General features: G+C 45.9%; 1 protein-coding gene and 1 long non-coding RNA gene across 5 annotated transcripts in view; one reads left to right on the top strand and one right to left on the bottom strand.

The window, feature by feature from the left end:
• The window catches only part of DGKD (diacylglycerol kinase delta), a 113,686-nt gene that overhangs the window by 16,258 nt on the left and 71,696 nt on the right, over positions 1 to 25,732 (top strand). For 3 of the 4 annotated variants that reach the window (XM_053903553.1, XM_053903552.1, XM_053903551.1), the window contains exons 2-3: positions 7,872 to 7,982; positions 9,615 to 9,695. In XM_053903553.1, coding sequence (XP_053759528.1) covers positions 7,872 to 7,982; positions 9,615 to 9,695 — 192 coding nt within the window. Of the gene's footprint in view, positions 1 to 6,382; positions 6,509 to 7,871; positions 7,983 to 9,614; positions 9,696 to 25,732 lie in introns of those variants that run through there. The other variant, XM_019445514.2, reaches the window with a different exon arrangement.
• LOC109264884 (uncharacterized) lies at positions 12,824 to 25,576 on the bottom strand. The gene is made up of 2 exons (XR_002078912.2): positions 24,727 to 25,576; positions 12,824 to 14,386 (listed from the first exon to the last, which is right to left on the bottom strand). It is a non-coding gene; the product is annotated as an uncharacterized LOC109264884 (long non-coding RNA).

The following is a 25,732-nucleotide window of genomic DNA, read 5'->3' as shown; positions in this document are numbered from 1 at the left end:
ATCTGAATCCTCGGGGGAGCTTTTGCACTCTGTGGCTACCTGGTCCCCTGCTGGGGAGTGGCTGGCAGCGTTTCAGAACTTGCTAGGTGATGCTGCTGGTAGTGGACCTGAGAGGCAGCAGAGGGCTGGCAGCAGGCCGGAGGGTGCACGGTGGTAGAGAGCGGAAGGCAGGGATCCCCCCCACTGCGGTGTGCTCAGGCACCGCCCGGGCTCTTGTCTTCACATTCTGGGGATTTAGGAACAGTGGGTTTCATGAGTGTTCCGGGGGTTCTGACCCTGGTGGTCTGGGTCATCCCTGAGAGACACAGAGACAGACAATAATTTAAGCCCGAGGTGGGGATCCAAACTAAGCTGTGGCAGAGGGCCTGAAGATAGAGCGGAGTCCTGAGTGACTTTAACGAGTGGAGTCGGTACTGGGTAACCAGTTAGGGGCGAGGAGTGGAGGTGGGACGAGTGGCATATGCCTCATGCTTCTGTCAGCTTTGATGGTGCTGGTAAGAGGAAATACCGAGTGGTGGGAGCAAGTTAGAAAGTGAGGGGCTGATGAAGAGGCTGGTTGGATGTGAATCACATTTAGGGTGCGGGGCCTCGGAAACCTAGGGACACCAGTGTTTGGTAGCAGAACAGCCACTGATGGTGACGGAGCAGGAGCCAACTCAGCCAACCCACCTTTACTGGACAGGAGTGCGTCTGGCAGATTGATGATGCCTTAAGACCTACATCGTTTGTGCTTTTCTGCCTCACCAGCTGGCTCCCACCTCGGGGTCTCAGCATCGCTGCCACAGCTCTACACGTGGTGTCCGCATTCAAGACAAGAGGGAGGGGGAAGGGGGGAGCTGAAGCCACACGTGTTCTCACACATCAGTGAAGCAATTCGCAGCCCCCGCAGGATGTTCATGTAGGTCTATCTGACCAAGACCGAATCCTGTGGCTGGGGCTGGGGAAGTGTGCTCAGCCTTGTGATGTTGGTCACACTCGGTACAACTAGCCCGCTCAGAACTGAGACTGCGTTAGCTGAGAGGGCAGGGAGTTGGGGGGGGGGGGGCATCCCGCAGTGATAGAAGAGCCCTCAGATTTAGGGGGTGTGGGTGTGGACACCAAGGGAAGGACAGATTGAGGAGCGGCTCCTTGGGGGGATTTGGGCATTATGCTTTGGGGCCGGCCACTTTTTGGCTTTTCTGCTTTGGCCCTTCCTCATATTAGTGGGACAGGAATGGGACATCTCCCTAACTCTCAAGTGACAGGGGCTTGGGGACATGGTTGCTTTTCATCTTGCAGGCAGTGCATCGAAGGAGGAAAGCCAGGGTGGTTAGTGGCAAAGAGGAAGTTGGGTTCTCTTGATTGGTAGAAAACAAGGCTGTCCTTTCTTCACGAGTTAGCGGTTTTGGGGTCTTTAGAAAACTCATGTGGGGCACCTTTGTGTCAGATTGTTGGCTTCAGATATGGGTTCTGGCTGTGCAGAGTTGGGAGCAATTCTCCAGCACAGCAGGTACCCATGTGTACCCAGCAGGTACCCTCTCTCTCCTGCTGGTTGCTGGTGCCGTGGAGACACCTAATGTGTATAATCAGTTGTGGCCTGAGGTGTGCACGCTTCCTCAGTTTCTGATAGGATGTGATAAGACCGGGTGGTAGTGAGTAGGGAGGGGAGTTGTAGGTAAGTGGCAGGTAGTTCCAAATCCGGATGAACTGGGATGGATTTGTGGGTGGTGTCTTGAATTGATGAAGGAATTTACTTTTGCTTACTTTGTTTTAAATCAGAGCTATCAGTAGACTTTTATGTTTCATTTTGCCAACAAATATTTTTTGCCTACTATGTAGGCCCTAGATTTGAATTACAGGTCTTCTGTCTACTAGTTATGTGGCCTTGAATGACCTACTTAATTCTTCAGACCCTCAGTCCCCTAATCTGTAAAATGGGAGTATTGTTACATACCTCTGAAGTTGATGTGAAGGTTAAAAGGTAAAAATGCCTTGCATGAACGTACTAGGTACGGTGGGTACTCACTCAGTAAGCATTTAAAAGAACCTCTAGGCCTTTGGGTTTGTGAACAAACCATACTGTTTATGGTATTCAGATACTATAAACCATAGAAGGTTCAATGTAAGAGTAAGGAGGCCTGATTGTTTCCTTGTGGTCTGTTATTAGCTGTTTAATTGTGGAGAAGTTCCTCAGTCTGTCAGTGGCTAGTTGTCTTGTCAGTTGGGATATTAGCATGTATTTGTTCTGTTAAGAAAGCTAATAGATACAAAAGCGCTCCAGAGAATTTCAAGTGATATGCAAATTTACGGCAATAACTTTTACTTACCTTTTTTTTTCACAAACATTTTATTTATTTAAAAAATTTTAAGTTTATTTATTTATTTAGAGAGAGGCAGAGAGAGAAGGAGAGTGAGAATCCCAAGTAGGCTCCTTACTGTTAGCACAAAGCCTGACACAGGGCTCAAACACACGAACCTTGAGATCATGACCTGAGCCGAAATCAAGTCAGACGCTTAACTGGCTAAGCCACCCAGGCGCCCCTCACAGAAACATTTTAATAGTTCTTTTGTTTATTAACTTTATATGGTAATAGCCCCACTTTTTTTTTTTTTTTGAACTTTGTGAATTTGGATGGCGTGGACTTAGTGTAATCAGGTTTATGTAGGTTTTTGCTGAAGGACTCAAAAGGCTTAAGGACAAATTGATGGCTGATGTGAAACATTTGGCTAGATTTTTCACTCTTCTTTTCTTTTTTTTAATTTTTTTTTAATGTTTTTTTATTTATTTTTGAGACAGAGAGAGACAGAGCATGAACGGGGGAGGGTCAGAGAGAGGGAGACACAGAATCTGAAGCAGGCTCCGGGCTCTGAGCTGTCAGCACAGGGCCCGACGCGGGGCTGGAACTCACGGACCGCGAGATCGTGACCTGAGCCGAAGTCGGACGCTTAACCGGCTGAGCCACCCAGGCGCCCCAGTCACTCTTCTTTTCTTTATCCTCCCCCGCCTCGTTCCCCACCCTCCTTATTTCCTGGCCCGCCTGCAGCCCCTAGCCCTGTCCTCTCAGGCAGGCTGGCCAGCAAGGAACGTGTGGAAGTTCTTACGCTTACAGTGCGCGAGACGCTGATGGCGCCAGCAGAGCTCTGCCTGAGGTTTTACCTCTGTCCTTTTGACTTTGTTTTCCCCTTTCTTTCTACATACTAAAGAACATGTGTGTAAACGTCAGTGCAGCACAAACGCACGTGGTAAAACTGCACGTGTGGACCCAAGCTTTCAGCAGGGTATTGGGATGTCACCCTCAGGGCTCCTTTCTGTCCAGCCCGCTGCCCTTCAGCATCTCTCAGTCACCATTGGACTTAACCCTGGTTCATGCCTTCTGTCAGTTTACCGTTTGGCAGCTTCTTTTTCTTCGTTACCATTTTGCAGGGGTTCTTAGAATATTCTGGCTGTTGGCAGTGTCGCGCGTATCTTCTCCCAGCGTGTGACTTCACCCTTCCCTTTCTTTGTAAGGTGTCTTTGATGAACAGAAGTTCTCAGTTGGAATGTAGTTGGCTTTAGCAGTCTTACAGTTTGTGTTTAGTGTTTTTTCAATCCTATTTGAGAAATCCATCCCCTCTTCCACTGCCACCCAGTCCCAAGGTCATAAGGCAGTTCTCCTGTATTGTCTGCTGAAACTTCAAGTTCTGCCTTCTGCGTCGCATCTGTAGCCCCCCCGGGGCTGACTTGTGTCTGTGGCGTGTGCGGTAGAGGACTGCGAGCGTCCTTCCCTTTGGGTGACCTGCTGTCTTAGGCCGGCCACTGACTGGTCCCTCCTCGCCCCCCAGCTGGAGAAGCTGCTGCTGTCACAGGTCACACTTTCCAATCTGTGAGCATCTGTTTCTGGGCTGTCCTGAGCCCCAAATGCTGCTGCTTCTCATTTGCTTTAAGGACTAGCCCAGGACACGTGCAGGTGTTTTGTTGTAGCAATAGCCTTGTTGGTAGTATTGAGAGGGGGAAGCATTCCACCTGTTCTAGCAGCGGGGCGCGAGCTGAGTGATAAAGCACATCAGTACAGGGAGATACTCTGCAGCTGACAGAGATAGATTCACTAATATGGACGGGTGTTGACAATATATCTCGACAGAAAAAATAGTAAGTTAAAGTACGGTATGTGCACTATGATTTCACGTTTATAAAAAGTTAAGAAACGTGCAGGTTAAAAAAAAAACCCACCTCCCATTTTTGCTTCCTCCCATCCCGGTCACATTTGGGGTGCTGTACTCTGGCTTTGCCCTGGCAGGTCCTCCTCCGGCTCCTCCCAGTTGGCATCATCAGTGTGTCCTCTTGGGTTTTTTCTCCTCGCCCCTGGCCTTGTGCCCACTTTCTTCTATCCTCCGTTTGGGTTCCCGCCTCCTTTCTGCACCCGAGCCGGTGTCCTGGGATTCCCTGTTCCCCGCGCCTGCTCTCCTTCTGCCTCTCCATACGGGCCTCATTGAAGCACCTCCCTGTTAAACCTTCTCTCACGCCCTGACCTCTTATCCGCAGCCATCTCTCCGCTCAGCTGGCCCTGGCAGCATCGAGGCCCTTGTGGCATGCCCCAGACGAAGCCCCCATCCCCCTACCCATGAGACCTGAGTCCTCCTTGCCCCTGTCTGTGGCCGTCTTCTTCCTGTCTCCCTCCCAGATGCTCAGTGTTGCCGGTTGCCCTCTTATAAGAGTTTCTGGAGTGTTCTGCATGCCTCCAGATTTCCCTCCCCCTTTCCTCCACACTGTGGCCAGAACCATCTTTCCAAAGTGTACATGAGGGCCGGAGACCGACAGGCCTGACAATCAGTGATCTGAGAGCAGGTTTGAGCAGGGCTCGCGGGGCCTGCTCTCGCCTTTCCCTGCCCACTGGTTTGAAGCCTCTTTAAGGGCATTTCCAGAGCTGCGTTCCTCAGCCCTTTGTTCCCGGGCAGGATGACTGGAGACTTGAACTTCCCCAACAGCAGGTGCCCGGGTAGTCTCGCCCATGGGCCAGGAGCGGTCTGTCTGCTCACTGCGGGTGGCCGTGGCGCCCGGGCCGAAGACTGCTGGTTTCATCCCTGGAGTCCAGCCTGGGGATTTCCTGTTTGGAGGTGGGCATGGGGCTCGCTTTTGCACTCTACCTGATTCTCAGTGCCTGAGTGTGTTTCAAATCGGTCCTTTCTTGTTCCTGATGGTAATGAAGGTGCCCTGGATGGCTGGAAGGACAGAGTGGGCCCTTTTGTTTGTGCACGGAACTTGACCAAACGGTTCTGGGAGTCTGGCCGCCCAGCACGCCCTGAGCGAGCTGTGCTGGAGTCTGGGGTTTTGACTGCTGGTTCTCCGCTCTGTTGGGCATGAGGAGGAGCCCTGCCAGCTGAGCAGTGTTTCCTGTGGGTGCCAGTTACAAGCTGCCAAATGCAAAACATAGCAGATTATTCAGGGGTGTTATTTTCTTGACCACTTTTAGTTCATTGCTTTTGACTGAGTGTTTAAAAATATTCTGCAGCATATCTGTAGTATTCTCGAGCAGCGAATCAGGAGAAGAGACACAGTTTCTGAGAAAGCTTCAAAGAAATACTGGTCTTTATCTTTTCCCCAGCCTTTTCCGCTGAAACCCACCAGAGTCTTTTTCTGAGTGCTCTTGTTCTATAAATAGAACAGCGGCCCTCCTCGGGTAGCCCAAGATCGCAGCTCTCATCCGCTTTCTGAAAGATGTGTGTGTGTGTGTGGTGGACTGGATTGTGTTTTAATTTTTCTTTTCTTTTATGTGTGAGATGTGTGGCGGGAGATGCAAGAAAAAATACTGCAGCGTTTATCTTTTAAAAATAACTTATTATAACTTTTCTGGGTCGGAGCTTGTTGGTTTTGTTGTCGTCGTCGTCTTTTTTTTTTTTTTTTTTTAGCTTTGCATTTAGGGAAGAGATGGAAGTGGTGACCCCCCCTGCAGAGGTAAGCAAGACGCGTGGGGGCGAGGAGAGGTGCTTCGCCTGTGAGCGAGGCCTCAGGCCAAGGAGGAGAGGCTGGCCCGGAGCGCAGTGCTGGCGCCCGTGGGTCTGCATCAGGTCTCTGAAGAGCACGTTGACATGAGTGTCCATGTGTACTTGGGTCTGAAAACAGTGTGAGGAGGCAACCTGGTAGTCCTTCCGTACCGAGGACTGGTTTCTACCTGCAGCTCCTGGGTTCAGAGGTGGGGCTTTCTCTCCGCCTGGGATCAGCCTCTGGTTCAGCACATGCTCCCGCACTTCAGAAAAGCCAGCGCCGTCCTGTAGCTAAGGATGGCAGTTTGCGTTCTGTGACTGTGGTCAGTAGTTTGTTCTTGGATCACTGGGTGATGCTGTGTTCCTCTCTCTCCTGCCGGCACTCTTTAATTACCTGAGGAAGGAGGTTCCTCAGTGATTTTTGTCCTGGGAGTCGGAGAAGGTTGCTGTTCGTCCTGCTAGGCCAGCCCTGCCCCCACAGACCCCACGGTACCTGGCACGTGGTCGGGAGCCGGCACGGGCGGCTCCCCTGCCCGGGAGGCCCATGGAGAGGATGCCCGGTGGCAGGGTAAGGAGAGAGCAACGGCCCGCAATCCCAGGCCCCCCCCCCGGGCTGCTCAGGTTGGGGTTCTGGTGCCTGACCCGGTGTTAGTGGTGTGTGTGGGACGGGAGGCTTTCTTTGTCATGCTTCTTGGGGTGGGGGGTGACTGCATCCCAAGCTCCCCGCTTCTCTGTCTGGAGTTGGCTGATGTTGGGACCGGGCAGCGCTGCTGTTCCACTCTTGCCTTCTGATGTGTTTGGGTTACGTGAAGTTTCTGTGTCTGGTTTTGTCTTACGTCGTCTTCGGTGGCCACAGCACCCAAGTGCTTCCGACAGATACTTTCTTAAAGAAGTTACTTAGAGTGCAAAGCAATGTGGGATTGGGTAATTCAACCCAAACTCCTCTGAACCAGTATTTGTGTACTTGAGCAGAGTTTTGTGCATTCTGCCTGACTCCATGGTGGGACTCTGTGGAGAATGGCCGTTTCTGTCAGCTGGGGAAAACGGGGTGCACATGCCGAGAGCCAGGCTCTTGTTTCATGCACGTTGTTTATTCGTTTTGACTCTTAGTGGCTCCCAGCGGTTCAGATGTGTAATGATCAAGTGGTTCCTTGAGCATTTAACTTCTGAGTGCTCTGCAGGGCTCCTTTTGTCCTGTCAGACCAGCACAGGGGACAGCACAAGAGAGAAGCAGGTCCAGGAGAAGGCATGTCCCATTCTTGGCTTTCATTGAGCCAAGGTGAGTGGAGTGCTGTCCACCTGGATTGTTAAGGGAACTCCAGTTTGTGGCGGATGCATCAGATTTATGGGATGAGAGGAGTTTTCGTGACTTTGGTCGTGGAACTTCTCTCTGTAGCGTGGGCGGAGGCACATGCCTAGCTTGTGAATGGGGTGACGGTTGAGTGGGGTGCAGGCCTGCAGCTACGCTGAACCCCACAGCAACCTACGTCGACAGTTTTGGCAACAGGATCCTGAGAAATGGCAGGAAGCCAGAGAACACGGAGACGGGGCCAAGAATAGCTGAAAAATACCAAACGCTGAAGTTGGAAAATGCTCTGGCCCCTTGCTGCCTACTGTTGGCCTGCAAGCCTTCACGTCCCCTGCTGCTGATCCCCAGGGCATAGCCGGGCACACCTTGGGCCCCAGACAACCTCACCACTCAGGCACGCTGGTGTCCCTCAGAGAATCGTGTAGCCCCTCCCCCCCCAAGCAGCACGCTCGGCCGGTCCATAAGTAGTCAGGGTCTGGGGAGAGTGGGGGAATCCCTCCTTCAGTTAGGCCACTGGCCCGTTAGGGACATGCACGCACTGGCCCGTCTGTGTGCAGTTCTGCCGGACGGGCCCGAGGGCACCATGCAAACGCTTGCTCATGAATCATTTCTGTGCTTTCAGACCGTCATCAAAGAGGGGATGCTGACCAAACAGAACAATTCATTCCAGCGATCAAAAAGGAGATACTTCAAGCTGCGGGGGCGGACGCTGTACTATGCAAAAACGGCCAAGGTGAGATGCGGTGGAGGGGCTGCCGGGGAGAGGGTTCCCACGGGGTCCGCGTCTTGGGAGAAACCTTCGCTTCTTGGATCTGTTACTTCCAGTGAGTTTGGCAATACTCTAGGGTGCTAGCTTTAATTTGTCTCAAGCCATGTTCTATTTCTTACAGACACTGACTTTTACTCATTTTTCTCTTTCCTTAATGTCATATGTCACCAATGAAGAAAAGGGGAAATGTCACAGAAATAATCAAATTACAGTTAGAGATCCTTCTTTCGGAAGGATTGGGGGGTCACAGCCTTAGAACTCTTTTATTACGGACTAAAATTAAAATGTCTTTTTTAAAAAAGTGCTTTATTGAGGTATAATTGGCAAGCAAAAAGCTGTACACCTTTAACGTGTACAGCTTAGTTTGGAGACAGGTAGTAAATATCTATGAAACTGATTAAAAGTGTTTCTGAAGTATGTTGGGCTTCTTGGTGTGTGAGCAGAACTGAGATTCTGTCTCTAGGCTTCTGGCCGTGGTCCTTCTTTCCATGTGCAATCTTGTATGTGAGCTTTACCGTGAGAGCCACCAGGCAGCTTAGTGGAAGACAAGGAGCCAGTCAAACCCACTAAATTACTGCTGTGTTTACATAAATGCAGTAAATGCAAAGCTAGTTTTTGGTATTCTGAATACCAGTATTAGTATTGTTGTCAATACTTATATTTTGGTATTAAAATGTAAATGATTCGGATTCCAGATTTGTGTTGGAGATGTATCCCTAGGGAGTGCATTCAAATGTGAAATTGAACAGAACAACTTGTTTAGATAGGGTTCTGACCACATCCCTCATTTAAAAAAACAAAACAAAACACTCATAGTTATTTTAGTTCTTTGTGTGTATGGAGTGGGGGGAGGAGGTTACTTAAAAGGCTGAGTCTTTCTAAGTCATTAGCATTTCCTCCAGGGTTCCCAGTAGACTCCTCTTAGAGGGGACAGTAAGGTAAGTGGGAGGTGTGGACTGATGAGGGGATTTGGAGGGGGAGAGTGAGGGTGGAAATGGGCTGGGGAGAAGGTCCCAGGACTCATTCATTCTCCCATCCTCCTCCTGGAGTCTGGTGGTCTCTCTCTTCAGGACTGAATTCCTTCTGCTCTGCTCCCTTGTTTTTTGTTTTTTTTTTGTTCATGGCCACATCCCTTCTATTTGGGTTGGTCTCTCTTCCTAGAATTATTTATTTCAGCCAGGACCTTTCCCGCTAAGTGTGTTGGCTGGACAAACCAAAACCGGAAGGACAGGAGATCCTCAGTCTGGACCCCTGTTCCCTCAGGTGGACTCTGTGGGAAGGCATATTTCACATATAAAAGTGAAATGCTGAGCAGTACAAAAGTTAAATACAGAAATCACAGTGTTTTGTTTTGCTTCCACGAATGCAATCACTAATGAACTCCTGGATTAACACCCGGAGCTCTACCTGTGAGCTCTGTGCTCCGTGTATAGTCACTGCACCTTTAGTCCTCAAGTGTCAAGTGCTCAAGGTTCCAGGGTTCCAGGCACGTGGGCATCTGTGGGTGTTTGACTAGGGTTGAGGAGAGGGGGGGGGGCAATGCTGGGCTGGGTGCCTTGGCTGCGCACTGACCCTGGTGCCTGTGCCTCTCTGCAGTCCATCATATTTGACGAGGTGGACCTGACAGATGCCAGCGTGGCTGAATCCAGCACCAAGAACGTCAACAACAGTTTCACGGTAAGACTCCGGACCACACCTTTCTCGATTCTTCACCATGTGTAGCTTTCCTTTTTAATTTGAACACGTGCGTGCGAGCAGTTCTTTTCTCTGATTGGAATGCTTCCTGGTAAATTTTGAATTTAATGTTGAAAATCATACTGTGGTTGGAGAAAAACTGGGAATTTGGCACATGTAAGCTCGAAAGAACAAGAGGGTCCAAGTGAACTGTTTTTAACGTGTTGTTACATTTCTCTAGGTTTTGCACAGAGCTTTGTTTCTTATGATTATTGTAGAAAATTTGGAAAACACGGGAAAATATGTTGAAGCACGTAACCATAATTCAGCTACCTCAAGACATATACTGTTGATACTTTGGTGTATTTCTTTTCTTCTTTACTTTTAGACTGTCCTCGTACCCCCTGCCACCTGCCCAATTTATAGCAGTTATGTTGTACTTTTTGCAAAAGTTCTAAGGGCATAAATTCATGTGACCTCACTGTCCAGAGGTAGCCAGGTGCTCACTCTAGAGTGTTTGTCTGTATTTCTTTAAAAAAAAAAAAAAAAAAAAAAAAAAAAAAAAAAAATTTTTAATGTTTATTTATTTTTGAGACAGAGAAAGAGTGTGAACGGGAGAGGGTCAGAGAGAGGGAGACACAGAATCCAAAGCAGGCTCCAGGCTCCAGGCTCCGAGCTGTCAGCACAGAGCCCGACGCGGGGCTCGAACCTGCGGAGTGTGAGATCATGACCTGAGCCGAAGTCGGATGCTTAACCAACTTGAGCCACCCAGGCGCCCCTGTCTTTATTTCTAAATATGTGTGCCTTCACCCACATACACCATGAGATTTTTATGATCCTTTTGTTTTACACTTGCTTTTTTTTTTTTTTCCCTCCCCCCTCTTGAGAATTTATGGTGGACATTTTTCCATGTCAGTTGATCTAAATGTTCCTCATATTTTTTAATCACTATATAGATAGCATTTCTGGTGTGACTAATTTTGGTTTCAGGGGCTGACTTTAAAATCGTTCTATATAAAGTGTGATTCTAAGGGCAGGAGTGGAGTATTTAAAAGTATGTTTCTATGATTAAGCTAGTCCATCTAGAAGTAAAGTATTATACCTGATTTTTTTTTTTCAATTCTTTTGTAACTCCATCAAAGTGCGTAACTTTCTTTACATTTAGGATCTGACATTTTGCATGTTAGTTTCGGATAGTTTCAGGTTTTGTTTTATTTATTTATGGGCTGATTATTGATGTTGCTGTTGCAAATGGGATTTTTCTTCCTCCATTTAAACTTCTATTTATTTTGTTTTGATGTATCTAACTGCTCTTGGTTCTGGTTCATGGCTTATTGAATTAGTCAGACTTCCCTGGTGGTCTCTCTTACTTGATGCTTCGATTTACTTGGAATGTTTTTACTTTTTCACCATCAATTTTATTGTTTACTTACTAGCTGGGGAGATACTTTGAAAACTATGTAAGTGGATTATTCTGTGATTTGTGGCTTTTAGAGTGTTAATAGGAAGAGGTGTTGACTTTTATTGGGGTGTTTTGAGCATTAATTTAGTTGATCATGTTGGTTTTAGGTATTTACACACTTCCTAATAATAAGTTGGTCTTGGCCATGTTAGATTTTACAACCTCGTTTTGTTTAGGCTTTTCCTATCTAATGTGTATGGATGGACATTTCCTCTGGAGTAGGAGGTAGGTAGCCTTTGCTGTTTTGATCCCAGAGTTAGACTAGCCCCATAAAATTAATTTAGTAACTTTCCATAACTTTATGTGTTCTGGAACACTTTATATGGCTTTAGAATTGACGGTTTCTTGAACAGCTGAGAGAAATTACTTTAAATTCTCGGTCATAAGGACTCTTCAGGGAGGTAAGGCTGTGAAAAGGTTTGTTTTTGCTTCCTGATGATTGGAGCTTTTTTACTGCTTGACTTCATTTTTGTATTTTACTTTCCCACTTATCCTGCACCTTCAAATTCAGTGGCATATATTATTTGCACTTGAAGCATCAGTGTGTCTGGTTATATCCCTTTTGTATTTCTAATTTCATTTGTTTAGCTTTTGTTTTTCTTGTCAGATTTCTTAAACTCCATCACTTTTGTTGTTTTATATGGGAACCAGTTCTTGGATTATTGATCAGTTCCATTTTTTCTGGCACCTAATTGAGTTTCTGCATTTATATTCATTGTCTCTTTTCTGCTTTTCACAACTTTTAAAAACAACCCACTGATTAGCTTATTCTCATTTTCATTATGTGTGTGTGTATGTATATAATTATATACACAATGAAATTGTCTATGTGATGAAAACATGAGGGACTCTTAATTGAACTCTGAGTGCCTTTCTGTTCACATTCTGAAGGTTGTTTTTTCTCCCAGTAGAAGAGTGTGATTAAAGACAAAATACTTTTCAGGGGTGCCTGGGTGGCTCAGTCGGTTAAGCATCCAGCTTCGACTCAGATCATGATCTCCTGGTTCGTGGGTTTGAGCCCTGTGTCAGGCTCCGTGCTGACAGTTCAGAGCCTGGAGCCTGCTTTGGATTCTGTGTCTCCCTCCTTCTCTGCCTCTCCCCTGCTCACACTCTGTCTCTCTCTCTCTCTCAAAAATAAACATTAAAAAAAATTTAAAATAAAAAGACAAAACACTTTTCTGATCCAGTTATTGAAGAAAATTTTCAAGTATGTAAATGTAAATAGGAAATTTAAAACAATCCATATTCCTATTACCCAAAGATAACTGGTAATAATTTCGGCCGATGTCATTCCCACCAAATACATTTTATAAAATATGGTTTTTTAACCTTCTTTCTTTAGTTAACAGTGAGCCTTTTCGCTTGTAATGTCCTCTAAAATCTTGTGTATTACTGTTGCATAGTATTTCAGCGTATATGTGTGTTAAATTTAACCAGTCCCTATATTGAACGTATTTTCCTATCGTAAGTAATATTGTGATATGCACTTGGACACAGATCCTTTGGTGCATTTCTGATTATTTCTTTAAATTCTTGGAAATGGAATTCCATTTGAGGTACAAAGTAGGAGCTGTTAAAAGGCCTCTGAAAAATGGGTGATACATGTCACGACTTATATGAGCCTTGGACACGTTAGCTAAATGAAAGAAGCCAGACACAAAAGGCCACATATTTGATGATTCCATTTATATGAAATGCCACAGTAGGCAAATCTGTAGAGACAGAAAGTAGCTGAGTGGTGGGGGCGGGGGCCTGTGGAGGAGGGAGGGACGGTTGCTGGAGGTACAGGCTTTTTTCAGGGGTGACAAAAGGTTCTAAAATTAGATACAGGTGATAGTTGCCCAACTTTGGGAGTATGCTAAAAGCCACTAAGTTGTACACTTTAAAAGGGTGAACTGTGTAGGAATTATATCTCAGTAAAAATATGGAAAAAATAGAATGGCACTATGCTTTTGGTACCATGTGAGTTAATTCGGAGCTCTGTCAGCCTGCTCCGACAGTGAACCCTGATTTGTATGTTGTCTCTATGGGAAATGTGTGCAGAGTGCCCACACTGGACTTGCAGATGTGGAGGCAGTCTGTGTTGGAGAAACCTCTGGAGCCACATCTCTGTCAGGTAGTCACGGACGATTCCCAGCCTTCAGGGACGAGGCACCGATTCTCTCACATTTATTTTTGATTTCGTTAGTGCTTTAAAAACTGCCTTTTCACCTGAGGATGTACTGAGAGGGGACAAGAGAAAGATTAATACTGAGGTTACCCAGAAACATGCGTAGGTAGGCAAGCTCATCCCATGAGTGATCCATGACGGCGTATGGAACATGGAGATACACGGGGCGAGTTCACGGCCCGCTTCCCGCCGGTCATGCTTCCGTAGAGAGTCCGGCAGTTCTGGAGCTGTGAGCAATAGAAGTATTTTCTCGGCTTAAAATTCACACTTGATGATCTTTCCTCTCAGTCACCCCTGCAGTATTTCTCGTCCACACCCCGAACCTGGTACTTACCATACAGCAAACTGCCCGAGTCCCCGTGTGGGTCTGTCTGAAGTCGGCCCTCCCGAAAGGCAGGGCCCGGCCGTGGACTTGGCCAGTGCTTGGCACACGTGCGCCAGGAGCAAGTGCAGGACGAATGCATTTGTCCAGAAGCTGCTGCGTTTCCTGGGACATCTCGTTTGGTTTTCCAGCTATTCCTGGAGTAATTCCCCAATTGCACAATGTCTACTAAATTGCCTGCCTGCTACAATCAGTCCGTGAAAGCTGCTGCAGTTGGAAACCTTTGGTAGCTGAGAAGCATGAGTACATTTACTCCACAGTACAAAAGGCTCCATTTTTATTTCTCCCCCGGATGGCCAGAGAGCTATCACGTTATAAGAAATGAGGGCCCATAGGACAAGAGACTGCCAAGGGACATGGGGGAAGGTATGTGGGGAGGGGAGAGATTTTAGACAGGCTGCATGGAGGAGGTGTCACAAACGAGGCTCATGTAACTAGAGGGGGTCTGCTTGTCGTCCTGTTCTTTAAGAACAGTGTGAGGCTGGGGTGAGGCTGGAGACGTAGAGATTGTCTTCAGATTCTTCCTTGGTGGCGTGGCGGCAGCGGGAGCTTCCAGAAGATGGGGAGTAGAGCTCACGATGTCTTCTGCCTTCTCACCTTCAGGTGGGGCTGCCCCCTCACAAGGCCAAAAAAGTGGCATGAAGAGAAGAAGGGAATTTGCCAGCTTTAGGTTCCAGCCTCTGTAATGTGAAATTATATGTTTCTGATGATTAAACATGTTAATACTAATCTCTGAAAACTTAGAGGCTTTTCATATTTCATTGCCAACTTGCCCTTAGAACTTATATCAATGGGACTTCATGAAAGTTCTTTTTTTCTTAAGTTGATTTATTTTTAGAGAGAGAGAGAGAGAGAGAGAGAGAGAGAGAGAGAGAACATGTGCACATGCTCTAGCAGGGGAGGGGCAGAGAGAGAGAGGAGAGAGAGAATCCTGAGCAGGCTCTGCATTGTCAGCACAGAGCCCGATGTGGGGCTTGAACCCACAAACTGTGAGATCATGACCTGAGCTTAAGTGGGATGCTTAACTGACTAAGCCACCCAGGCGCCCTAAAAGTTCTTTTTTTAAATCCTTTTGCAAACACCATGTTTTAACATTTTAGGATATCTTTGCCATTTTGATAGTTTAAAAATGGTAATTTGTTGGGGTACCTGGGTGACTCAAGTCAGTTGAGCGTCCAACTGTTGATTTCAGCTCAGGTCATGGTCCCAGGGTTGTGGGATTGAGCCTTGCATCTGGCTCCACGCGGAATGTGGAGCCTGCTTGAGATTCTCTCTCTCCCCCTGCCCCTCTACCCTGCTCACGTTCTCTCTTTCTCTCAAATAAAAAAGGTAATTTGTTTTGATTTGTTTCTTCAACTATCAAAGTGAGGTTGAACATTGGCTATTTGAATATCTCTCTTTATGAATTAGTTTTTTTCATGGGCTTTCAGATAGTTAGACACTGTGTTTTTAGGGTTCAAATTACCTTATTCATTGGCTTTCTCTATCTAAATTTGCCCTTACTGGTTGTGATAGTTTTAGTGCTTTGTCTTTTTTATTTTTGAGAGCGAGCGAGTGAGCATGGGGGAAGGGCAGAGAGAGAGGGAGACACAGTATTGGAAGCAGGCTCCAGGCTCTGAGCTGTCAGCGCAGAGCCCGACACAGGGCTCGAACTCATGAACCATGAGATCACCACCTGAGCTGAAGTTGGATGCTTAACTGACTGAGCCACCCAGGTACCCCTGTCTTTTTTTTTTTTTTTTTTTTCTTTTAAAGTAGATTTCATCTAGTAATGGTGGGGCTGAAGTTACCAGGTAAAAATTCTCATTTACCTTCATGCTTCTTTCCTTCTCATTTTCTAACATGTTTTAAAATTATTTTCAGCTTTATGATCATAAAATTACAGATTTATGCTGAAGGTGTATTTTTACTACTATAACTTTCCAAAGGAGTTTATCAATGCAGAATTTCCACTTTACTGAAACTATATATTTCAGATAAGTTTTTAAATGGAAAAATGACTTGCCTACGAAAAAATACATGAATATAAGTGCAAGCTTGATGTGTAATGACCACTCAGATTGAGTGATAGAACATATCCAGGCCCAGAGAGGCTCCGCTCATGATCTCTCACAGTCATGGTTACCCTCCCCTCTCCAAATGTAAACACTATCCTGACCATCCAATACTGTAGATTAGTTTTGATGGTTTTAGATATTTGATATAAATGGGACTCATAATGTATATTATTTTGTATCTTTTGTGATCTGTACATTTCCTAATATCATGGCACTTGGGGGATTTTTCTTGTTGTATTGTTATTGATTTCTAGCTTAATTTTACTATGATCAGAGAATATACTTTGTGATTTTAAACCTTTGAAATTGATGAGACTTTTTATCAGCTACAAGTTTTCATAAATGTTCCATGTGCATTTGACTGTAACTCAGATTCAGTAGTTCCTGTATGCAGTTGATTAGGACAAAGGTTTAGTTATTTTTCTCAAATATTTTATAACCTACTGATTTGTTTTTCCACTTTTCCTATTAATTATTAAGATTGATTAAAACCTCCTGTGATTTTGTACTTACCTGGTTTTTGTTTTCATTCTGCTAGTCCTGCTTTATATATGTAGAGGGTTATGTTTAAGTGCATATAGATTTAGGGTTATTTTATATTCTTACTAGATTGAGCCTTTTATGAAATAACCTTCTGTTCTCTTCATATTTTTTTGCCTTAAAGTTTACTTTGATGTTACTATAGCTGCAATAGCTTTTTTGTGGTTGGTAATTATTTTGAGTAATGGTACATAATTTTCGATTCTTTTGCTTTCAAGCCTTTTTGTTTATATATAGGGTGTATCTCTTGTAAGCAACATATGGTTTTGTGGTTTTTAAAATTAACCATTGTATTATTTAATGGGATTATATTTTCAGTTGGGTTGGATTATTTTTAATCTGTGATTAGTTTAGATACTCTTGTATTTGGGTATAAATCTAACATATTCTTTATGTCTTTTTATATTTTTTCACACATTTCTTCCTTTCTTAAATGGATTAATTATTTCTTTTTACCTTCTGTTATAGCTTTTTTTTTTTTAAAGATTCAGTTCTTTAATTTTTTTTAATTTTTTTTTTTAATGTTTATTTATTTTTGAAGGAGAGAGAGACAGAGTGCAAGCAGGGGAGGGGCAGAGAAGGAGGGAGACACAGAATCCAAAGCAGGCTCCAGGCTCTAAGCTGTCAGCACAGAGCCAGCGGATGTGGGGCTCAAACACACAAACCGTGAGATCATGACCTGAGCCGAAGTTGGACACTTAACCGACTGGGCCATCCAGGTGCCCCTGTTATGGCTTGTTTTGTATGCATTATTTTAGGGGTATTTGGGTGGCTCAGTTAGTTGAGCGTCTGACTTTGGCTCAGGTCATGATCTCACGGTTCATGGGTTTGAGCCCCTCATTGGGCTCTGCGCTGACAGCTTGGAGCCTGGAGCCTGCTTCAGATCCTGTATCTCCCTCTCTCTCTGCCCCTCCCCTGCTCATGCTCTGTCTCTCTTTCTCAAAAATAAACAAACATCAAAAACAAGTGTATACATTATTTTAGTGTATATTTTACAGATTACAAAATACATCCTTGACTTTAATTAAATTCTAATAAGAGTACTAAAGTACTAAATAAAGAAGTATACTTCTAGTGCTTCCCAGATAACGCGAGGACCCTAGAGCCTTTACACTCTCTATACTCTTCATTGCTACTGAAATCATAATTGAAATTACAATTAAATTGTGGTACTTAAATAAAAAACAACCATCTCTGTACTATCCTCTAGCCTTTCTGCTGGTTTCTTTAATTTTATAAATATTTGAAGCCTCATAGGACCTTCATTTAGATTTATAATGGATATTTAAGCTTTCTGTTGCTTTTCATTTCTTTTTGTATTTCTGTGATCCATTTGTGGTAATATTCCTTCTGTGTGGAAAAACTCCCTTCAGTATTTCTTTAATATAGGTTTCTCTTTTTGTTTGAAATACCTTTATTTCACCTTTTTGCTTGTTACACAATTCTAGCGTGGCAGTTATTTTCTTAGAGCAATCTAGAGATGTCATTGTAGGGGTGCCTGGCTGGCTCAGTTGGTGGAGCGTGCGACTCTTGGTCTCAGGGTCATGAGTTTTAGCCCCACGTGGCACAGATAGCTTACATTAAAAAAAAAAGTCCTTGTATTTTAGCTTCCATTATTTCTGTTAGAAACTCATTAGCAACTCATTGTTGCTCCTTGGATGGAGTAGTATATTCTTCCTACTACTTTAAAAATTTTATTATGTTTTTTTTTACGATTTTTCCAGACACAGCTCTTTGTATTTATCTTGCTTAGTATTCCTAGCACTTCTGAAATCTTTGGATTTAGATTCCTTTTATTGTCAGTTTGGGCAAAGTCTTGGTTATTATTTCTTCAGGTGTTGCTTCTACCCATTCATTTTTTCCTCTTATCCTGGGGCTTGTGTGTTAGATCTTTTCACTCTCTTCCATTTGTTTTTTGTATTCTTTAAAAAGAGTATTTTCTATTCTTTTCTCTCAGGGTGTTTTATTATCATTATTATCTTTTGATGTTCTTCAGGTCTTTCTTGTTTGTTATTAAATCCATTTCAGGGGGCACCTGGGTGGCTCAGTTGGTTAAGAGTCCAACTCTTGGTTTTGGCTCAGGTCATGATCTCACAGTTCGTGGGTTTGAGCCCCACACTGGGCTCTGTGCTGTCCACACAGAGTCTGCTTGGGATTCCTCTCTCTCTCTCTCTCTCTCTCTCTCTCTCTCTCTCTCTCTCTCCCTCTGCCCCTCCCTTGCTTTCTCTGTCTCTCTCTCAAAAATAAATAAACGAACTTAAAAAAATCCATTTCAGTTCTTTTGTCTTTCAGCTTGAGAATTTTCATTTGATTTTTTAAAAAAGATTTCTAGTTGCCTGCCACAGTCCCTATATTAAGCATATTTATGTTAAAGTCTATGTCTGAAAACTCAAATATCTGGTTCTTTTATGGGTCTTCTTCTATTGTCTGGCCTTTCTGTTGGCTTTTGTTCCTTTAGTCTTTTTTTCTTGCATGCCTGTTAATTTTGGTTGACAAATATGGTTGGAAACTGTCAAGATAATTTTATGCTCAGGTGATGCTGTCTTCCCTTAGAGAGCATTTACTTTTGCTTCTGGTTAGGTAAGCAGGGTAGCAGCAGATTATCTTAAGTCCAGTTTGTGATAGAGCTGATTTGAATGTGGGCTTTACTTCTTCCATTGGCTGGTCTCTTTGCACTCCTTATGGGATACTCCTTCAGGAGTCTCCTCTGTAAATTTGAGGTATTCGTTCTCTATTGGGCTCTGAATTTGTGTTTTTCCCACCAGTCCTATGGTATTACCAGAAGCTCTGTTTAGCCTCTCAGCCTCTTCCACTTATGAGTGAATCTGCAGTTTTCACTAGTTTAATTTTTTCTGCATCTTGTCGCTCAGTGATATTTATAGGTGTCTGCATTAAGATCACCGATTATAAAACGTGAGATACCATTTACTTGAAGGATGATGTATTTACCAAAGGGAGTAATGTTTGGTCTTTGTCATCATTTATGAAATTTGTTGTTTAGGTCTTCTTATGATCCTGTTTTTAATTTACCTGATCTTCCATAGACTGATGAAGAATTACTCTATTTCAGGACAATTATATTTGTCATTTTATTCTTAACATTTGCAACATGTTTCACCTTCATCATTTTTGAAGCTCTTTAAAAAAAAAAGCACGTGGATGTTAATACCACCATTACTGAGTAGCCATTTGTCAATAAGGTACCGTCTTGTTCACACTGAATAGTTCTTACCACTCACTGTACTCTGATGCTAACATTGCCATCTTTTTTTGTTCAGAATTTAATAATGCGTACTTCCCTCTCCCACCCTCACTTCTAGCTTCAGTTTTTCCTTGTTATTTTAGATTGTAATTCTTGTAAGCAGCATGTTGTTAGAAGTCGTTTTACTTCAGTCTGGAGCTCTTTGCCTGTAATAGTGAACTTTAGACATTTTCTACTTGTCGGGATTTGTGCACTTCGGACTCCTGTGTTTGGTGGCTGAGTGTTGTGCTTTCTTGATTGGATGCTTCCTTGGTACCTCTCTTCTGTTTGGCATTTTTGTGAGTGGTGTGTGCACTGTTGATATTTGTTAATGATTTGAGTTTAAAAATTCCTTTAAAAAATACATTTATAATTCACAGATTTTCTTATGCTGTATCTGCTTATAGCCAGCCCAATTGGTGATGTCCTTTTCTGGTCAACCTTTGTAACTGACAGGGTGTTTAGTCACATAGAACACGCTTCTCAGTGCTTTCTTTCACCAACTGTTGTTTGTATTACACTAATGAAAATGAGAAGGCACCAAAGAACAAAGAAAAATAATGTAGAATGTTCTGCTTTCCACAAAGGAAACAAAATATGGTGTTGTATTTTTTTTTTTAACGTTTTATTTATTTTTGAGACAGGGAGAGACAGAGCATGAACGGGGGAGGGTCAGAGAGAGAGGGAGACACAGAATCTGAAACAGGCTCCAGGTTCTGAGCAGTAAGCACAGAGCCCGACGCGGGGCTCGAACTCACGGACAGTGAGATCGTGACCTGAGCCGAAGTCGGACGCTTAACCGCTTAACCGACTGAGCCACCCAGGCGCCCCCTTTTTTTTTTTTTTTTTTATTAGATAATTCCAACGACATCATGTTTTCTGATCCTGGTGTTGGAGGGGAGGCATCTGAAGCTAGCCTTGCTGTTGTCGTTATCGTCGAGGATATTTGTACATTTCTGCTTGAAATCTTGTGGGATTCTTTTTCTCTTCTGTGCTGTTGGATTTTGCTTACTAGTTTGTCTGGTATATAGTAAATCTTCTGTCTTCCCGACTTGCTTTTGGTTTTCCAACTTTCGCAAAGATCTTTTTTTCCTTTTATTTTCTGTATAGTTCTGGTTCATGTGCTTTGTCTTGTTCTTCGGGAACTTTGTTGTTAGCTCATTTATTGGTTCAGAATATGTCTATTGAGGGCCTGCCCAGGGCGGAGCACCATTCTCAGTGGTGGAGTTTCATTGGTGAGCAGAAAAGAGGGGCTCTTCGTCAACCTCGTGTCCTCCTGGGGCCTCAGGGCAGCACGCAGGAAGAGGTGACAGCTGAAACAGGTGGTAGGGAAGGAAGGCTGCATAGTGAGGACCCCCCCCCCCCCCCCACCCTCCACTGGTACTGGGGTGGAGTTGGGGGACTGCCCCTGAAGAGGTGATATTTTCCTTGAGATGTGAAGACTGGTTAGTGGTAAATCAGCTGAAGGAAGTGTGTGCAGGTGTGTATGCCTGTAGGCACCCTAGCATGGGGCAGGTCGGGGGCCCAGTGCATGCAAAGGCCTCGTGATGGAGGACACGGCACAGCCTGTGTGAAGAAGCGGAAGAAGGGCTGTGTGGCTGCTGAGGCCTGAGGGGGAGAGAGAGACCAGGGGCAGGGCTCCAGGCTTCGTCCTTCACCAGGTAATACCATTGAATCGTTCCGTTTGGTGAATTTGCCAGACTTGCAGTGTGAGAATGTTATACTCTGGTTGCAGTGTGGAGGGTGATCTGGAGGAGGAAGGGAGAGGGCAGAGGGTATGTAGGAGGCGGCGGGAGACCACCTGCTGCTGGTTCTGAGTGGAGGGGGACGGAGGGCGGGCACTGGACAGGTGGTGCCATCGGCACAACCCTGTGGAGGCGGACGAAGCTGTCAGGTTTTGGCCAGGAGGGTTCTGTATCTCCGTGTCTGTCGAGTTCTCCTGCATTATTTAAATTTGTTGACTTTCCCAGATTCTATTTAGGAAAGTTTTAATTTTGTTTCCTATTGCCTTTCCTTATGATTTTTACCCCCATCCAGCATAGCTTTCATGTTCTTTTTACCTTGTTTTTATCTCCAGGCCAATTCTCATTTGATAGAGAGGTTTTTTGTTTTTTTTTTTAAATTAATTTCTTTATTTTGAGAGAAAGCACAAGTTGGGGAGGAGGGAGAGGGAGAGCGAGAGAATCTTAAGCAGGCTCCACGCTTAGCGCGGAGCCCGATGTGGGGCTCAATTTCACGACCCGGAGATCATGACATGAGCTAAAATCAAGACGCTTAACTGAGCCACCCAGGCACCCAGATAGAGAGAGATTCTAAAAATTCTTTCTGTTTAATGTCATTTTCTGCTTCGGGAAAGATTTTCCATTTTCTCTTGGGCTTCCAAATGTTTTCATTGATTTGGATTTCCCCCTTGCCTGATCTCTTTATCTTTGAGTTTTCGGTGGTGATTTTGTCTTCCAGTCCCGCACTGGCTTCTTTTATGACTTTCCCGGAGCGGCATAGAGCTGTAGAGTGTGCGAGGAGGAGCAGGGCCATCAGAGTTTAGTGCTCTTACTTATTTTGCAAGTCAGTGTTTTCATCATTTAAAGCTTTGTCCTATTTTAATAAAGATTCGATGAAATGTCATCACCTCCTTTAATGTTACTTGAAGTGTCAAAATGCAGCAAAAACAAGTCCAAGTAGTGGGGTGTGGCACAGCTCCATTCCCCCTGCCCCCCCCCCCCCCATCCCCGACCCTGAGAGCCCCTCCTCTGAGTCCATTTGGGTCTGCTTGTCACAGGGCTGTAGCATCTCCTGCGTGAGAGCAAGGGTTTAGTTTTGCTCACTGCTGTACCTGAGAGCCCCCACACAGTACTGCTTGAAGGGTGACTTGATTGCCACTGACTCCAGGATGACTTGGGCCCCGCCCCGTTCCTCTGGCTGATCTCACCAGCAGAACGCTTCCAGTGCGCACTCTGGGCGGCAGGGCAGGTCTGCCCTCACGTGGTGTGTGGTCCCGTGGGCGCAGCGGGCCGGGGAGGAACCAGCTCGGGGCTGCAGTGGGGGGCAGGTGTCAGGGGCGAGAGTCTTGGAGGCCTGAGGCTGAGAGGGAGCCCTGGCCAGCAATGCGAGTGTCCGGGGGTAGAAGTGGTTCCCGCCAGAGAGGGCAGAGCGTGTGAGGGCGGCGAGATGGGCAGAGGTCAGAGGTGAAGTGCTTTCCACGCCGTGCGGAGTTTGGACTTTTTTGTCATGGGTACTGGGAAGCCGTTAAGGTTTTGAAAGCCGGGGTTGGTGACTGTTTTTGTTACAAGTCTGGCTGCTGCCGAAGACGAGGTCTTGCAGGAAGAGGAGGTCAGCATGGATGTCAGAGGTCGGACGCGTGGCCTTGCTGTGGCCCAGTGGGACGTGTGGAAGCCTCGATGGAGCTACTGTGGAGAGGAGGGGCCGGATGGAGAGCAGGGTTGCAGGCGCTTTGGCTAGGCACTTCTCGTTGGTACCATGCTGTTCCTTGTCTTGCATGACTTGGGAATTCAGTAGGGTGGTGAGGAAAAATGGGGTTTTGAGCAGTTGGTAATTGCTGCTTTCCCAGAAAGCAGCTCTGCACGAGGCCCCACGGTACATGTGTGCAGGGCCAGACTCAGGTGGCTGTGGACGCCCTCCCTTTACTAGGGGTGCATCACTGACCCCTCCAGTTCTGGAAATTTCACCTCAGAGGCTGACTTCATGGTTGCTGGTGTCAGAGGCTCTGTCCCTTTTGAGGGAGGTAGAATGAGCCGAGGTGAATTTAGTGAAGGTTTTCTAAGCTAAGTAGGACCGAGGGACTCGTCATCGGAGGGTGACACAGATGCTGCTGATGGACAGCGGGAAGCAGGTTGAGGGCTGACTGCAGGCGGGTGCAGGCCGAGTACTGGCCCGTGTCCCTTGGATGGCAGGGAGCCCAGGGCCCACGGGGATTGCGAAGCATTTGCACCCGCATTGCCTGGGAGAGGACGGTGGCTCTCTGGAAGTTCATTCCGCACTCTGGAGCCCTTTACCTCTGTCGGGGAGGTCATCTGCTGTCCCAGCATCACGAGCTTGAGGCCTGACCCCCCGCCTCGAACCTCTTGGGCTGTGGTGCTGGTGTTGGACGATACCTTGGCCCTGGGACCAGCAGCCAGCTCTGGTCTTGTCCAGGTGCACGTCCCGTTCCCCAGGCTGGTGGGTGGGGGTGCCCACGGCACCCTCCCTCGGTGGGGCTCTGGGTCCCCCCGAACAGCCAGAGGGCGGGGACGGAAGCTGCCGTCAGCAGGGACCGAGAAAGCCAGCGCTGTGGGGGAACAGGAGCCCAAGGAAAGGACGGTGCTTTATAAGTTACGCAGCTTGTGTGTTAGGGACTCAGGCTGTAACAGGTTCGGTTACCCTTTACTTCATTTTTGGGGAAAATGATGTGCTATGTGGTGTTCCATGTTCTGGTTTTCCCAGAGGAATCAGGGACTCTGTCTTTGAATGTCTGGGATCTGTATTTCCTCAAGTGTAAGAACCTAGACAGTAGAACTAGGTTATATTCTTTTTTTCACTGCTGAAAGTACCCAGCGTGGGACCTTGTGCAGAAGCAGCAGGGCTCAGAGACAAGGACTGGGAAGCCAGGTCATGAATCTCAGCTCACTAGCTGAGTGGCCCTGGGCAAGTCACTGAACAACTCTGAGCCTCAGCTTCCTCATCTGAGAAATGGGATAATAATAGTACATACTTACGGGGTCGCTGTGAGGATTGAATGAGCTGATAAAATGTAGACATGACGTAAGTGTTGGCTGTTGTTAACATTATGATTATAGGCACTCACTGCCTATCTGTTCAGTGGGTAGTTGAAAGCAGTGGACCAAATTGATTTATGATACCCTTTGGTACTTAACTAGACCTTTTTCTTTTAGTTTGAGTTACTTACATTTCTTAAGTGAAATGTTTCATACTTTCTCTGTTTGCTGAATAATAGCTTCTAATTAAAATCACTGTGGATTATTCTAGACTTCACTGGACCTAAAAGCAGTCGGGCTGTTTTACTCTTATCCCTGGGGTCCTGGCAGCGACCGCACTTGAGTTGGACCTTGAAGAGGAAAGACAAGTTTGACTGGAATATGCCTGAAATATAAAACCATTAAAAAGAGTCACATTCTGCCCATTTCTAAAAGCAGTGTAAATCATCAAGGGCCACCTCAGTTCTTACCTCCTCCAGTCCATGGGACGTGGCGCTCCCCAGCTGTCCCAGCCTCTCGCCTCGCCACGGACCTGCTCCAGCTGACCTGCTTTTTGTAGGGAACCAGTACCCTGTGCACAGGTCACCCTGGTCTTGGTGGGGCTCCTCAGTATGGGGGCCCTTTGCTGAAGTTCCCTCTACAGACCTGTCCATTCCTCAAAGGAAGGGTGACAACTGTCTCTTCTGGGAGGTCTTCCTGTTCATGCCGTGGTCAGAAGGTAACATGTTGCCACCTTCTGCTTACTCAGGGCAGCAGTTCCCAAACTTGGCTGTGCCTGAGCACCCTTTGGGAAAAAAATATTGGCACCATCCCCAGAGGTTCTGATGCCAATTTGTAAGTGGGTGACTTTTCGGTGCTTTCCATGATTTTGCAGTGCAGCCACGTTTGGGACTCACACTCTTGTGATGCCAGATGCGCACAGGCTCCTTAGTAATCTGTGCACTTGGTCACACTTTCTTAGGTCTTGACTTGAGGCCAGGGCTTCTCTTTGAAGCTCGCTGTTCCCTGTGCAGGATGCACATGGGCTCTGTGCCGGCGAGCGTGAGCCAGGAAGGAGGCTTTGTTTCTTCTTTCTCTTCAGAGAGGAGATTGAATGGTTCGTTCATCGCAGTGGACTATGCTGTGGGTTGCTGTTACCCTCTTACAAATGCCCTTCGTACTGGGCCAAGAGCTTGCTGGGAGCTGTGCGTCTTTGGATTCTGATGAGCAGACATGGGTTGGGCCCGGCTCCTTTTTCTGTGTGTGTGTGAGTGTGTGTGTGTGTGTGTGTGTGTGTGTGTGTGTGCGCACGCTCATGTATGTATGTCCATGTGTGTGTCTGTGTGTCTCTGGGTGGTGTCCATTTGTGTGTGTGTGTGTGTGTGTGTGAAAACTTCTTATCTACCCCTGGAGAGCCCAGCAACAATTTGACAACACTACGGCTGTACCTTGGCATTCTGATTTCTGAAAACAAACAGAAACCAATTGGAAAAGACG

The sequence above is a fragment of the Panthera pardus genome, unplaced genomic scaffold (assembly GCF_024362965.1).
Source record: "Panthera pardus isolate Hobbes unplaced genomic scaffold, ASM2436296v1 HiC_scaffold_10, whole genome shotgun sequence".
NCBI classification, from domain to species: Eukaryota; Metazoa; Chordata; class Mammalia; order Carnivora; family Felidae; genus Panthera; species Panthera pardus.
Note: the sequence above shows the minus strand (reverse complement) of the source record. Positions and strands in the feature narration are given on the sequence as shown.